The sequence below is a fragment of the Protopterus annectens genome, chromosome 2.part0 (genome assembly GCF_019279795.1).
Source record: "Protopterus annectens isolate FY-2018-M chromosome 2.part0, PAN1.0, whole genome shotgun sequence".
In the NCBI taxonomy this organism is placed as follows: domain Eukaryota; kingdom Metazoa; phylum Chordata; order Ceratodontiformes; family Protopteridae; genus Protopterus; species Protopterus annectens.
The window spans coordinates 1,408,192,011-1,408,208,709 of NC_056728.1; the positions used below are offsets into that span (position 1 = coordinate 1,408,192,011).

The 16,699-nt window shown below is 43.8% G+C and overlaps 1 protein-coding gene across 1 annotated transcript in view; it reads right to left on the reverse strand.

Moving 5' to 3' along the window:
- NAA15 (N-alpha-acetyltransferase 15, NatA auxiliary subunit) overlaps window positions 1-16,699 on the reverse strand; it is a 2,782,393-nt gene that overhangs the window by 670,205 nt on the left and 2,095,489 nt on the right. The window contains exon 15 of the mRNA XM_044060403.1: window positions 8,121-8,229. Within this exon, the coding sequence (XP_043916338.1) occupies window positions 8,121-8,229 (109 nt within the window). The remainder of the gene's footprint in view (window positions 1-8,120; window positions 8,230-16,699) is intronic.

The window sequence follows — 16,699 nt, forward strand, 5'->3', positions numbered from 1 at the left end:
TCTGACAAATCCTGGCACTAGACCAGCAAGTGACCATCACTCTTTTCTTGCTCAGTTTGTGAGTGGTACAGCAGTATGTCATACACTGGTGACACCTATGACTAGAATGTTTGTTTGGAAAGATACCTGCCTTTTGTGTTTAACATCACTGAGAAGGTGACCCCTAGTGCTATGGGAGGTAATAAAATGTATCCATGTTGCTGGTCTGGAGTGCTGCTGGGGGTGCTTATTGCCCATATTTCGTTTCAAAGGTGTTTGTGGTTTGGGCAGGTAAAGCTTTAGAAACTCGGCATAGGCTGGATTATGTGTTTTATGTCGACTGTGGGTAGGCATGTTGTATGGTGGCCTGCTGATAATCCTGATATTAGTATTGTCTGACTTCAGTGGCATAATATGTGCACATATCTTAGACATGTCCTGTGCTGATTAATTAATTGGTGATCACCACGACAGTATGAGGCATGTCTTACATTGTCTCAAGATAATCATCTCAATCAAGCTGATTACAAAAATTATAGGCGCATTTATTTGTTAAATATAAAACTAATAGACCTGCAATGGCACAACACAGCAATGCACAAACTACTACTAATAAATTCCATTATTCCATAAAATCAGCTGATACCTCCACATTATAAATAGAAAGCAATGAGGCAAAGGAGGAAAGAAAAGAGTGCAACAACATTCTCCCTGCGTTTGGGCATATATGGACTATTATATCGATAAGCTTTAGAAAAAATAATAACTGGTATTTTGTTTGGAGCTTTAGGAGGCAAAGTTATTGGTCAAAGTCTAGGAGCATAGAATAAAGAAGTGCATGTCTTTACTACGTTTCAGATGCATACTCCCCAGATCACCCATTTAGCTGATATACAGTTAAATTATTGAAGCAGCAGCTCTGTAGTTTGAAACATCATCTCTTCCTCATGCACATGATACACAATGATAAACCAGTGAGAACAGAGGAAGTCCAACTAGAAATTTGTGTTAGTTATTTTTACCTATATCTTTTTTTTGCTCCTTGTATTAACACAAGGTAAGTGGGCTGGTCCCCCAGACCCTTCTGGACTTACAACCCTGATTCAGTATGGAGCACTGCCTGAAGTGCTGGAGCACATTCTTTCCCCCAACATATACATCAAGAAGTCAAACTAACAGTGGAAAAATGACAGCATCCACATGCTCCCAGAACTAAAGCAAAGGTGAACAGGTCTAATAATTTAAACCATTGCAGATAAAATATAAGCATAGTTAAAAGAAATAATCACTACAATCCATTCATTGTGATGGTTTAAACAGATCAGTTGATTGAGCTGCATTAGTGACCACACCTCCCCACACACATGCGCACACACACACTTTGTTTCCTTACCTGGCTAATGCCTTGCCTTGCTTCATCCCGTTCTCTCAGCCTGCAGCCCAAAGTCTGTTTACGTCGGCACTGACTCGGCAGAAATGTGCAAATAAAGTAACGCCAGTCACCAGCCCATTGTCAGCATAGCAATTTAAAAAAAGAAAACCCTTAGCCAGCAGCCCATTCTCGGCAGCATTAGTGCTGCTGCTGTTTAATTCCCATTTCCCGCCCGCTCACAGCCAGCCAGAAATAATTCCGACTGGCTGGTAGCGTTGACGGAGCGGACATCATCGCGCACACGTCAGATCCGACAACGCGAAAATTTAAAGCATAAAAAAAAAAAAAGCAAAAAAATCGGAAATGAAGGGGTGCCACTCGGGAATCGTGGCACCCCTTCATTTTGACCCCAAAACTCGGTAAAAACAGAGTAATTCGGGACGGTTGGGAGGTCTGTGTTGCAGTTATTACATTTGGGTAATCCTGCTGGCAGGTTGCCCTCAGTCGGCTTGAATTTCAAAGTCTTGGGTTCTGCGTCGGTTGCTGTCGCCCCTTCCCTGACGTCAGGTCGTCAGGGCTATAAAACATGCAGCTGAAGCCATTTTCTTTAGTCATTCTTGCCACGCAGTGCCCGAAGCAGAAGCAGTTCGCGAGTGCCGGTTGGCCTACTCCTGAGATTTTCATGTTCGAGTTTCAGATCAGAAGTCTTCAATAAAGCTAAGTACCCCGTTAGGAAAACTTTTTTCTTGCTCCAGACCGATGTCAGAAAAAGTAAATAATTCTATTTCTTGTGGAAAGCAAATACCTCATAAGGATTTTTGTTCTTACTGTATTCCTTGCCTAGGCCCTGATCACAACATTTCTGGTTGTCGGTTTTGTGCTAGATTTAGCCAACGCACTACTAAGGCATGATTTTGCTTTAAACTATTTTGGACGCCGGTTTAATTATCCAGAAATGTCATCGGATAGCCATCCGACTACCGGAGTTCACAAAAAACGCAAAGAAAAGGACAGAGATAGACAACCGAGGCCCAAAACAGACGACGAAGCTTCTCTTAAGCCAGTTGCCGGTTCTCAGTGAGGCGCTTTCGCAGCCCCTGACGCCTGCTGCAGGCCGCTATAGACTCCCACGTGGAGTCGGCCATGCTGCTGGAAACTTAATGACTGCAACAGTGAAACACGAAGAACATCTAGATCATTTCTCGATGAGTAACCTAGATGCAGGATCAGGACGAACAGACTGCTACACCTGTTGAGGGGAGAAGCAAAAAAAAAAAATCACAGCATGGCTGGCCCCATCAATGGAAAATTCTCTGCCACTTTGAAATGGAGAAACCACTTATGAGGCATCAGAATGGACCTGCTTAGTTTGTCTGCAAGCACGTTGGCTTTCCCTAGTACGTGCACTACTATGAGAAAGCGGCCAGAAGAGATTGCCCACTGCCACACTCTCACTGCCTTTCAATATAGCAGATAAGATCTGGTTCCTCCCCGTTTGCTGATGTCCCAGAATACAGACATACTGCCAGTCTGAAAGGCCTGCAATGCTAGGACGACTCTCTTTCATTTCAAGGACACTGATATGCACATTGGCCTCTTCTTGGACAATATACTTTGGACTGCCTTCCCACATATTGCATCCCACCTAAGGTGGGGAAGTGTCTGTGGCCATCAGCAGTGGCAGAACAAATAGATGGCCTTGAAAAACTTCATCCAAGCAAATCCATCACAGAAGAAATTTTTTGCAAGTCTGACTGAGGCGAATTGGGCTGCTGAAAAACAGACCACTGTACCGACAAGAGTCGACTGCAGAATCGGCATATGAAATCTTGCTAAAGGAACCAGAGGAAAGGAACAAGACAGTCAGGGAACTGGTGGGTGCAGAGGTATGTGAAGGTCCTGCTTCACTCAATTTCATATCTAACTGAATGCATTCTTAATGGTTTTTGAATTAGCCTAGCACAAAGTTGACAGCTAGCAATGTTGTGCTGGAGGCCTAAATAAAAAAGGCACTGTGGGGAATCTGCCTCCACGAAAAAACATGTTTAAAAAAATTAATAGTCAAGAAAAAGGTCTCCAATAGAGTATTTACCTCAGGTGTATGGACCTCCAGTAATTCTGAAAGCTGTAGGGATGTTGCATGCCTAAGGTTTTATTTGTTCTTCTTAGGTGTGATGTCTACCTGTATGTATTTAGGAGGGTCAGAAACCTTGCACACTTTGGTAAGGTTTCCTGGAACCTCTTCTCATACAAGGATCTGAGAGATTCCTTGTGGGTTCTCTGAAATAATGAGATGCAGTTGGATCAGAGGAAAAGATTATCTACAAAGCCTTCAGATTTACAGTGGCCTTCCCTCAGGGGGTCACTGTAGCAGGTTCTTGAAATAAACTCTGATGTACTGCGGGTTCAATCATCTCAGTAGGTACATCCGATTCAGAGATGAAGGAAACCAAGCACTTTCTGGGCCTCAAGTTTCATTTTAGGAGAAAGGCCGATGTCTGGAGCCAGGGATTCCAACATGATAGAGTGGGCTAAGTTTTTTAAGCACATGGTCTCAAGAAAGGTATTAAGAATAGAAAGCCTCGACCTGAGGATTTTAGGAACAAAGGACTGACAAATGGAACAAGATCTTCAATTGTGTTCAGGGCCTACACAGAAAATGCACTGGCGTGCAAGTCCTTGTACAGAATTTGCCTACCGCACTCTCACTTATGAATCCTAGCTGGCATCCAATAGCAATTAACAGTCAAAAGGTTAGAAAGGATAGCTCAACAGGGTAGTTATGTAACACCAACAAGCAAAGCCATGGTACCAAATGAACAGTCAAGTTGGGTGCAATATCTGCATTCGGGCTGGCGGCAAGAGTCTGAGGATCTTGCGTGCATGTCACTTTACATACCCCTATGCTGACAAGCTGAGGTTACACTCTAGACATACGTCCTTGGGAAGGTAAAGCATTGGTATCCCAGCAAGATGACAACCCATCGGTTATGAATACCACAACAGTGATTCCAGTCAGGACATCAAGGTAATTCAAGCAGACCAATGGACTGATGACGTGAAGGAACACACATGTGAAGCATCTGACTACATGGTAAGAAAAAAATGAAGATTTTCCCTGATAATGACCCTTTTATAATCGTGCGTCCACACTCTGGGTCTGCCTGGACTGTCCACCAGCTGAGGGATGGTAAAAAAGCACTAGTATTTAGGCCGATTTCAGGCTTCTCTACAGCAGGAATACCAAAGAATTAGTACTGTAAATTGACTACAATGAACATTTACTCTTTTGGTTGTGTGTGCGCCTCAAAAACTAAGAGTCAGGATTTATCAGTGAGACAGTTTGCTATTCAGTTGGTAACACAGAAGTTTACTTTTAGTTTTTTTTTTTTTTTTAATTACCTTACCAATGACGGAAGAAAGTGGAAAGGTATCAAAGGCTTTAGCAATGCCGAGGTATGCAATGGGAATACACTTGCAAAAGTTTAATGCTTTGGTGACTTGTTCTACCATGTTTAGGAATCAGTACCTACCTTTAACAAACCAAAACTGGTTTGGGTGCAGGGTTTGAAGACAGCCTTTGTCTTTGTAAAAGAGTTCCATAATGATGTGCTCCACTGCCTTACAGATGGGGCTTGTGAGGCTTATGGGTCTACAGTTTCCTGGTGGCAGTGGATCCCCCTTTGTGAAGTGGGATGATTATAGCAGTTCTCAATACCCCTAGTACAAATCCAGAAGAAAGCCTGAGACTGACCAGACTGAACGAAATCAGTCAAACAATGTTTGGTGTTGACAAGAAGACAAGCCTGGCATATTACCTGGGCTTATGGAGCTAGTGTTCTTAGCCATGGAGGTAGGACTTTGCCGGGAGGTGACTGAGGGGAGGGGGAGGCATAGGTATATAATGTGCTGTAGATAATTAGATGGGGAGCAAAATTTGAGCAGAATTTGTCCTCCAATATGTTGGACAGATCATCAGGGATGAGTATGTGGTGTTATTTTGTATTAACTCAGAGCACTGTTGGGTGTTACTTCTGAGGTTCCCGACAAAGGTGGCTTTTTGTTTATACTCAGCATGGGTGATGACACATATCTTACTTGCTTTTGAAGGATCTGATTTTGTTTCAAAATTCTTTGTTGACCTTTTTGAGTTCTTCTCTAGCTGATGGGGTGTCAGTTTTACTTTTACGGGCTATATGTTTCTTCATCTTCCTCTTACTGTACAGTTTAACACTGGGGTTTCGCAACATAGGCTTGTTCTTAAATTTGTCATTGTATTTATGCTTTATGGGGTTTCCAAATCCTCAAAGTAAACTTGGGATGTAAGGACACTGAGGTGAGGAGGATGCTTAAATTCCATCATTTCATCAGTTGGAGGATATCTGCCTTGGCGAGGTCTCTGCAGTTAGAGGTCAAACTGGATAACTCGGATCTTGCACTTAAGATGTTACAGCATGGTGATCAGATTTCTCCAGTGATTCATTAATAGGTGCCAAGCCTATTTACGAGTCATTAAATCTATGTCAGATTATCAAAGTTCCGAAACTTCAAAATTCATATGGCCAAGACACTATGATCGAATTTTTAAAACTTCGAACATTAAAAAAATCTACTTTTAATGTTTTTGCCCTGCACCCCCCCCCACACTCTGCTAATTAAATATACCAACATAGAGACCGCACTACATTGCAAAAAAGGGTACATTTCTTGCTCGGCTCTGTACTGCAATTTCCATTCAAAACGTTCGAAGTTTCAAAACTTTGATCACATAGTCCCAACCATATGACTTTGAAAGTTTTGAAACTAAAATCTGATAGGGGTCTGAGCCTATATAACTATAGCACGCTACATTTGTGAAAATCAAAGCCAATATTTATGAGCACCCCCTCGGGGTTTAGACTAGACAGTTAACGAATTAGATTAATGAAGTCCAGGAATTTTATGCATACTTATTTGTGGTAGTTTAGGTTCCCCCAATTTATGGTGGGGTAATTGAAGACAACCAAGAGGATAGGGTTGTGTTTTATGGTTAGAGTTGATCATTTGTTTAGATGTGACTTGTGGTTTCTGGTGTCATGTGGGGGTATGGGCAACTGGTAATGATATAGTAAAGGGTTTTGTTTACCATGAGAAGCATGTGGAGTTCAAATTCATTGCCTTCTAGAATGAATCTGGAGGCAATGCTTTTTAGAAACAGATTACCTCCCTCTAGCAACACTTTCCAATTTAGCACTGGTCTGCAGGACTGGTTGACATTAAATCCTTGTACTGAGGGTGGGTGCTACCCCTGTTCTGAAACCATATTTAGTAACTACACAAACATCTAAATTTTCCAGGATTAGGAATGTCTGCTAGGAAAGCAAATTTTTGTTAATGTTTCTGGCACTCAGCACTGCCACCGTAATACTGGCTAGATTTTGAAAGCCTAAATAGGTAATTTGAAGGCAATGGCCTTGCCTGTAAAAGGCAATATGGGGAGGGGAAAAGTGTTGTCCAATAATAGAAACCATAAGAGAAATATGCTGGACATCCCTAGTAAAGCAGCTGGGGTTGTCAGTTATCACTTCCCAAGAAGATCTATACTGTACCCCTATTAAAATGACACCAGTAGCTGAGCCAATCAGACAATTATCTCTTGCTTTTATTTAGGAATCACTCTCAGCAACGACGGCATACTGATCAATACTAGTTTCACACCCAATTCAGATGCACATTCAAAGCTCCATCACAATTCTATTCACATGACCCACGTAGGTGAATCTAGAGTCTTAAATTCCTGCAAGAATCTGAAGTCATCCACTCCACATGCACAATGATCTGGTCATGTGTGTACCTGGGGTGAAGGGACTTGAGGTCTAATAACAATGTGGATTCTGTCACCTGAGAGAAAGTTAACCGTCGCTCTGCCCTTGCTCAACCAAGTAGGTGGAGCATCTGTGTAATATATGACCACGATGTTGCCAGATGTAAACTTGGCCCCGTTTCCTTAATTGGCTTCTGCATGCTGGTTGTGTGACCCCCTTTTTGCACCAGTGCGTTTACTGTAGTGTCACAGAATGTAATGCATGTTGGCTTAGACCTGTTGATGCTATGTAGCAAAAAAGATACATTTGAGGGTTTAAGTTGATGCCTGGACTTAAGAATTCTAACAGGCTTGGGTACGCATTTGTTTTAAATGCATCAGCTTAAGACATGTTTGTGTTTACATTATGTGGCTATTGCACAGGTGGGGGTAACAATGTTAAGCTTACTGCATGCTACTGGTTTAAATGGAGCTGGCTCCAGTTTAGTATGTCTGAGTCCTTTGGGTTTAAATTGGAGATTATTTTTAATGAGAATGAGGCAGTCTTACACTGCATTAGTGTAATTACTTTATCAGACCTCAGCCAAGAAACTTAGATGGGTAAGCAAAGATAGAGTCAATATTTTATGTGAAGTTAAATGCCTACATGAAAAAAAAAACAAAAAGAACAGCACCAGAAACTGAAGACATCTATGAAATTATGCACACATCCACTGCAGCCAACTGTCCTTTTATACTAAATGTGCTTGAGACAACAGAGGATCAACACTGCTGATTAATTTGTACTATAGAAGGGAAATAAACTGAAAAGCAAATTCCACATCTATGCCAAATTGGCAGTAAAAAGTAATGCTGGAGAGAAATATTGAATGCACTATATGAACAGAAATTCTGCAAATATTCTCAACTAGAAGAAAATGTTTCATAGACAATGTCAGTGTACATATCATGAAGAAAATCACTTACCTTTTCTAAAGTAAATTTCAAAGGCAAGAAGGTGAGTCTCAATTTTGTTTCTGACAAGGTTTTTCAGTGGTGTCAAAAATTTAATAGCTTCTTCTAATGGGTTTTCAACCTACATGGAGGAAATTCAAAATGTTTGACTGCAACGATGAGACACTACTAGACAATACTCAAGATGCAAATCCAATGGCTAAGAAGACATAAAACAATCCTAAGTTATGTAGCTATACTAAAGATAAAGAATAGTTGTGCAAAATCTTACCATAAACATAGATGTCCTCCTCTTCCATGTTACAGTATTCTTATTGCGAGATCCTCCTCCTCAGGCAACCTAAATGTCGGCTCCTATGGAAAAGCTCAAGCCTGGTTGCTGCCAGGTGTGTGGGCTGTCACACACAGGGCCATAAACCAGGGGCCTTAAATGTGACGTCTGTGTGCACAGACCTCAGAACTAACTGCCCAGTCAGACAGTAATCTAAGTAGTACCAAATGATGCATCTAGGCAGGTTAAATGTAGTGAAGGGGGATAGGTGTGTGGGAAGGAATACTGCAACATGGAAGAGAAGACCATCTATGGTTATGTTAAGATTTTACGCAACTATTCTGTCCTATTCCCATGTTGCAGTATTCTTACTGTGGGAGAGTGACACATCTCAAAGTAGGAGGAAGGGTGGCAGAAGAAGCTGCAGATTCTAGGAATCCGTGCAGGATTGCCCTTGCAAATCCTGCTCTGGCGACATGGTCCAATTTGTAATGTTTGGTGAAGTTATGCACAGAGGACCACGTCGCTGCCACAAGAAAGGTAGTTGTGCCCCAGAAGAAGCCACAGCTATTGCAGAGTGTGCCTTTGTCCCCATGAGGTAATAAGTGTTTCCCATGGTAGGAATAATAGGAGACAGTTTTCCTTATCCAGCAGGAGATAGCTTGTTTGGATACCACCTTGCCCTGGGGTGGAAGGACAATGAGCTGATTGGACTTTGATACCTTTGGTTTTGTCCAAATAGAGCCTTAATTGTCTGTCGACCTCAAGGGAGTTGAGTATTCTCTCTGTCATTCTGTGGGGAAGGAAAGAAGGTGGGGTAAGTGAACAGACTGACAAGCTCATTGACCACTCTGGGCATGAAGAAGGGATTGGTACGCAGGGTCATCCCATCTTTGTGGAAGATTGTGTAGGGTGGGGATTCCTTTAGTGCTTGTAATTCTGAAACCCTTCTGGCTGAGGTAAAAGCTACTAGTATGACAGTTTTCCATGTGCACATCTGCAGAGAAGTACAGCTAGCTAGCTAGCCCAAAGGGAGCAATTGTGAGTTTTTCTAGTACATAGTTTAGATCCCAAGGTGGAAGAATATTTTTTTTTTGGTGACTTAAGGGGGAGAAACCTTTTTAAAAATAGTTTGACATCCAATCTGGAAAGTAGAGGTGGGTCCAGAGGCAAGCAGGCAGAAATAGCAGATAAGTGGACCTTCACTGATGAATATGAAAGGTTTGATTTTATGAGCTCACACACACAGGCTAAGATTAGAGGAACATCTGCTTAGAAGGGGGTCCCCCTTTGCCTTTGGAGATACCATTTGGAGAACCATTTCCATTTGGAAACAGAGGACATCCTGGTATTGGGTTTCCTGGCCTCCTGTAGGATAGACAGCATGTCCTCTGTGTAGCAGTGTCTAAAAAGGATAAAAAGTTCATCACCCAGAGTGTTAAGAAGAGCATCTCCAGCTGTGGATGAATGAGAGATCCTTTCTGTTGTGTGAGCAGGATCACCTTGTGAGGCAACTTGTGGTGAAAGAGATTGAAGGGGGAACCAATGCTGCCTTGGCCAATAGAGAGTCACCAGCAAGATTCTTAGCTTGTCCCTCCTGATTTTTAGGAGGACATTCTGAATGAATGGGAAGGGAGGGGAAGGCATAAAGGAATATTCCCTTCCAAGAGATGGAGAAAGCCTCCACTCTCCAGGCTAGTTGGGGGGATCCTTGGAACAGAAAAGCTGCAATGGTCTATTCTGGGGGAAGGTAAATAGATCTACTTGATTTGTGCTCCACTGGTGGGTAATGTCTAAGAACACATCTCTGTGAAACATCCACTCGTGATGCAGAGAGAATCCGCCTGATGGTTGTCCTGGGATAGATTACAGACTGCCTGCAATGATATGTTGTTCCGAGAGGCTAACTCCCATGCCTGCATTGCTAGCCTGCAGAGCAGGTAAGATCTGCCCCCCCCCCCCTTTTGTTGATGCACCACATCACAGTTGTGTTGTCTGTGAAGATTTGTAAGGGTCCTGGTTGCTTGAGAGGGAGAAAGGCCTGCAGTGCTAGGTGGACCGCAGTCATCTCCATTATGTTGATATGTTTTTTCTGGGCTGAGAGCTCCCATAGGGCCTGCACCTTGAGGCCATTCACAGTCACTCCCTACACTAGATCGGTGGCATCAGTCTGCATGGACTGGACTGGACTGGTGGGTTGCAGGGGTAGGCTAAGGTTCTGTCGTACTTTCTGGATCCACCACCTCAGTTCTGTCTTCAGGCATGGTAAGAAGAATACCTGAAAGTCCAGGGGGTAGTGGTGTTGTGACCACATATTTTTCAGGTACCACTGGAACTTCATGTGCAGCCTGCCAAGTGACCTCATAGGAATTGTGGCTGCCATCAGACCTACAAAGTGCATGAACTGCCTGGATGAGAGGTTGCTGACCAGGAGGTGGTCCTGGAAGTGGTTGACTAGGGAGGCTACCTTGTCCTGAGGAAGGAAGACCTTCATCAAGTCGTTCCTTATTCTGCAGTCCAGGAATGGAGTGAGGGATGATTTTGCTAGGTTGAGGGTGAATCCCAATCTCTGGAACAGGGACATGGAGAACAAAAGGTGATTCCTGATGGTGATTTCCTCTTATGCTAGAATGAGGATGTCATCTAGGTAGGTGTAGATTTGAATGCCCTTTGTTCTGCAGTAGGCTATTGCTGGGGCTAGGCACTTTGTGAAGACCCTCGGTGCAATGTATAAACCAAAGGGCAAGGCAGTAAATTGAATGTGTGTGAAGAGGGTCCAGCAAAATGCAAATACTTCTTGTAGCTTGGGTGGATGGGAATATGGGGGTATGCTTCCTTCAGGTCCAAAGTGGCCATGAAAGCTTTGGGTGGCAATAGTGAAAGAAGGCTTTGAAGTGATAGCATTCTGAAAGAAGGGACCTTCAGAAAGAAGTTTAGGAAGGACAGATCTAGGATGGGCCTTCCAAGGGCAATCTTTTTTTGGCACCAGGAATAACCTGGAGTAAAACCCTCTTCCTTCTTGCCCTGGGGGACAGTTTCTATGGTCCCCTGGGTGAGTAGTTCTTGGATAACCTGAGGGATTAGGTGAAGCTGTTTCTTGGGAGGGAAGGGGATGCCTTGTGGCATGGGTTTTTCCTGCCAGGACATGAAGTATCATTTTTCCACTACTGCCAGAACCCATCGATCTGAAGTGACATTTCTCCAGAGGGGAAGACATGAAAGAGGTGGAATGAGAGGCGAAGATGGCTGATGAAGTTACGCATTACTGTTTCTGTCTTGAAAGAGCTGCCAGGTGGGGGACTGAGGAGAGGCTGTCCTTGGGGTGTCCTTCCAGGGCCATTTTCAGTGCCTGGAAGTGGTGGTGAAGGCTGGAGCAGGGGCTCTTCTGACAAAGGTTTTTGCAGGGTAATTCCTGCAATATTTAGGAATTGGGGAGACCAGAAAATGTTTTGGGTCTTGGAGCTCCTTACTTTTTTCCTACTGTAGGGTGAGTGGTAAGTCGCACGTAGACTATCATATGTTGGCCATAAAAGTGATGCACGCACACACTGACCTCAGAATTGAATGCCCCTGGAGGAAAGCAGCCTAAGGAAAAGTAGGGTATGACCATCCAAGGTAAAGAACAACCAGGGTGAAGGAGGGAGGGACTGGAATACTGCCAAGAGAGAAGAGAACATCTATCGTTATGGTAAGATTTTATACAACTATTCTGTGTCCTATTCAACTGCTGCGGTATTCTTTACATGAGGGGGAGTAAAAAAGCTCATGAGGAGACTATGGAGGAAGCAGCAGTCGAGCTGTCCAGGAAGCCATGTAGTACAGCCCTGGTAAAACCTGCCCTACACTCGGAAATGCCATCCAATTTGTAATGTTTAGTGAAGGTATGCACATAAGTCCATGTAGCTGCTTCAAGAACAGAGCTAGTATCTAGTCCTTTGCTTCACATGAAACAAAATAGCCTAAGAAATCCAACTAGAAATAGTCTGGTTGGAAAAAGGCAATCCCAGAGCCCTGGGATGATAGAAAACAAAAAGCTGGTCTGATTTCCTGATAGATTTTATTTAGACAAGAATCAATCTAAGTTGTCTATGCACACCCAGGGTGTGCAGCACCTTCTCACTAGAATTCTGGGGAGAAGGAAAGAAGGTAAGTAAATGAACAGAGTTGGCTGAATAACAATTCATGGACTACCTTGGGCATAAAAGGGCTGGTATGCAAGGACACACTGTCTTTATGAAAAATCAAAAAGGGGGAAGAGGCCATTAGACCCTGGAGCTAAGGCACACATCTGGCTGAAGTTAAAGCTTGTAGCAGTACAGTTTTCCAGGAGCAGTGTTGCAGAGAAGCTGATGAAGCTGGCTCGAAAGGGGGGCAGCTCTTCGAGTACAAGATTAAGATCCTAGAGAAGAGGGATAGGTTTCCTGGGACATATAATGTGAAGGAAGCCTTTAAGAAATTGTTTATCCTCAAATCTGCTAGCTAGAGGGGGAGACAGAGGCAGAAATAGCGGACATGTGAGCCTTCACTGAAGAGAAGGCCAAACCAGCATTGAGCAATTTACACAAGTAGGTTAGAACCTAAAGAGTTCTTCCATGGGCGAGTCAGTTCCCATTGGTGTCCTCCTCTGGGGAGACGTAACTAAAGGGGAGGGGATCTGTGAGGAATAAGCCAGAGATTCCTCTTCTGAAGATACTTCTTCCACTGATGAAACCTCTTCGTTAAACCTTTTATGTGGAGCAGCAGTGCTGGGGGGGATCCTGAAACACCAGGAGGAGGCTTATGGGCCACAATGGCCTTGAAAAGGCCTTGTGTGAATTACTGCCAATCAGTCTGAGGGTCATTTGGAAGGGGCAGTTGTTTAGACTTCTGCTTCTTCTGATGCAGTTCTGCCCTATGTAATGTAGGAGGGTTGAACGTAGGCCTACAATCAAAAATATCAGAGTGAATTTCCTCCTGCACAATGACCTGAGGTATCCCCTTAGGAACTTTAATTATCACGAGCCTTGGTTCCCCTTGTACATCTAAGACGGATTGCCTGCTCAGCCTCTGAGGATGTGCCTGTGGTTGGACCCAAGGCGGCCTCAAAATCGGGCTTGGTCTGTGAACCAGAAACTGCACGCATCTCCGGGCTCTCATCCACCTCAGGAGAGGAGTTGATGGTAAGAGGCACAGCAGAAGGTTCAAGGCCTTGGGTTTTTGGCCTTCTGCTTCGTATCAGACTACCTAGAGCCCTGAGGATCCCTCCATCGTGCTTTTAGCTAGCAACTTTAAGCACTGGTTTTCCAAACTAAATGGCTAAGGAGGAAAGTCAACTTCTTAAGGTCTTGGGAACAAAGGCCTGGCAAATGGGACAGAATTTGTGGTCGTAGGTAGGCCCTAGGCAGAACAAACACTGGAGATGGCTATCTTTATGTGAAATTTGTCTTCAACACTGGCATTTGCCTTTTTTGGATGACATGAGCCCTACCACAAAACAGTAGGTAAAAGAAACAAGAATTCCCTAATGGGGCACTTACCTGAGAAAATCGCTGGAACACAGCTTACGACTCAGCGAACAGACCAATGTTCGAAGGTGGCATCTGGACTGGTGGCAGAGAAGTTCTGAGGTTGGTGCATACATCATTTTTTATGGCCGATGTACGACATCAGCCTACCTGCGACGTACCACGCACCCTACAGTAGTGAAAGACTTTTGTATACTGGCCGACATCAGGTTGCCTACTGCGGAGAACTCTCTCATGTAAATATTGTAACAGATGAATACGAGAAACACAGTTGTGTACACTTACCATAAATGTAGATGTTCGAGTGTATTCACTGTTGCAGTCTTGCATTTGGGTTACCTGCCTGCAGGTAGCTCTCAGCCGGCCTGATTATCAAAGTCTTGGGTCCTGAGCCGGATGCAGTCTCTTCTTCCATGATGTCAGGTAGTCAGGTGTATAAAGCATGCAGCTGACGCCATTACATCAGTTTTTCTTGCCCCAGATGTTAGGTGCCCCCATAATGGGAAGCAATTATATACAAGGTTACACCTCCAACAAAAAGCAAATACACCAGAAAGCTTAAATACAGTAAACAAGAAGAAAGGTATAGCTAAGAGAAGTCAGGGGGCTGGAGGGAGGGTAACCAGGACTGCAACAGTGAATACACTTGAACATCTACATTTATGCTAAGTGTACACAACTGTACTATGTTCTTCGTGTTTCACTGTTGCAGTCATTACATTTGGGTAGATTCCCACAGCTAAGGAAGTAAGGAGGCAGTTAGAGAGCATTAGGACCAGCTATTAAGCCCTGCAAGACTGCAGTGACAACACCAGCTCTGGATTTAGAAAAAATAGGCAAGTGGTAATGCTTGGTGAACGTATGTACGGAGCTCCAGGTAGCAGCTTCTAGGATGTCCCTGGTGGGGACACCTCTGAAAAAGGCTGCTGAAGTAGATGCAGCCATGGTGGAATGTGATCTTATCCCGTGTGGGGTAGGTTTTCCAAGGTGCTTATAGCAGAAATGAATGCAATGGTCTATCCACTTAGAAATGGTTTGCTTTGAAATGGCCTTCCGCTCTGCCCCTGCAGCAAAGGCAACTAGCAGCTGTTCAGTTTTCCTGAGAGGCTTAGTCCTGTCCAAATAAAATCTAAGTTATCTGTGCACGTCCAAAGAGTGCAGTATTCGTTCTCCTTTGTTCTGTGATTACAAAAGAAGGTTGGCAAATTAATGGACTGATTAAGGGCCACACTGGATACCACCTTGGGCATAAAGGAAGGATCGGTCCTGAGGGACACCCTGTCTGCATGGAAGATGATGAAGGGGTCCACTGGTATGAGGACCTGTAATTCAGACACTCTTCTTGCTGAAGTGATGGCTAGAAGGAAGGCTGTTTTCCAAGATAGGAATTTCATCTCTGCAGTTGCAGCTGGTTCAAAAGGAGGTAGAGAGCTTTTCCAATACACAATTAAGGCCTCAGGCTGGAGTAGGGGCTGTCCTGGGTGGTCTTAAATTTCTGGCCCCTCTGAGGAATTGCTTCAGCAGGGGGTGAGAGAAGAGGGTGGCTCAGTATTATAATGTGCAGAAATGGCTGAGGCATGAATTTTAATAGATGAGAAGGAAAGGCCCTTGTGGAGCATCTCTGTTAAGTATTGAAGAATATACGGTAAGCTGGGCACTGTTTTGCCCATCCTCTGTCTGGCTCCAGGAACAGTATCTTTTCCACTTTTCAGCATAGGATTTTCTAGTACTAAGCCTCCTTGCCTCCAGAATAACATCCAGCACTTGCTTACTGAGGGATGGTATTGGATAGCTCAGGTAATTAGCCAGGCTGCAAGGGTCAGGGTTTGAAGCTGGGGGTGCAGAATAGTACAGTTGTGTAGACTTCCCATAAATGTAGATGTTGGAGTGTATTCACTGTTGCAGTCATTACATCTGGGTAATCTGCTGGCAGGTTGCCCTCATTCGGCCTGAATATCAAAGTCTTGGGTCCTGCGTCGGTTGCTGGCTCCTCTTCCATGACGTCAGGGGTATAAAACATGCAGCAGATGCCATTTTATTCAGTTTTTCTTGCCTCAGATGTCAGGTGCCCCCCGAATGGGGAGCAAAAATATGTACATATAAATAAACAATATATATATAAATGCACTTTAGCAACATAAACTTTACCTTCATCTAAAAGCAAATGCACCACAAAGGCCTTAGAATATAGTAAAGGAAAGAGAAGTTCTAGAAGAAAAAGGGGGATGGCGGGAGGGTAACCTGGACTGCAACAGTGAATACACTCTAACATCTACATTTATGGTAAGTGTACACAACTGTACTATGTTCTTCATATTTCACTGCTGCAGTCATTACATTTGGGTAAAATCCCAAAGCTGAGGATGGAACTAAAAAGCATTAGGGGAGGCTGTAAGACCCTGCAGAACTGCAGTGGCAAAGCCTGCCCTGGACTTAGAGAAGAGAAGCAAATGATAATGCTTTGTAAAAGTATGAACAGAGCTCCAAGTAGCAGCTTCTAGAATGTCTTTGGTTGGAACTCCTCTGAGAAAGGCTGCTGAGGTAGAGGCATCCCTGGTGGAATGTGACCAGATTCCCCTGGGCACTGGTTTACCATGATGCAAGTAGCAGAAATGAATGCAGTGGCTTATCCACTTAGGAATAGTCTGCTTTGATATAGCCTTTCCCTCTGATCCTGCAGCAAATGCCACCAGTAGTTGCTCAGACTTTCTTAGAGATTTGGTCTTGTTCAAGTAGAATCTTAGTTGTCTGTGTACGTCTAATGAATGCAGAATCCGCTCCCCCTTGTTCTGCGGATTTGGGTAAAATGTTGGCAG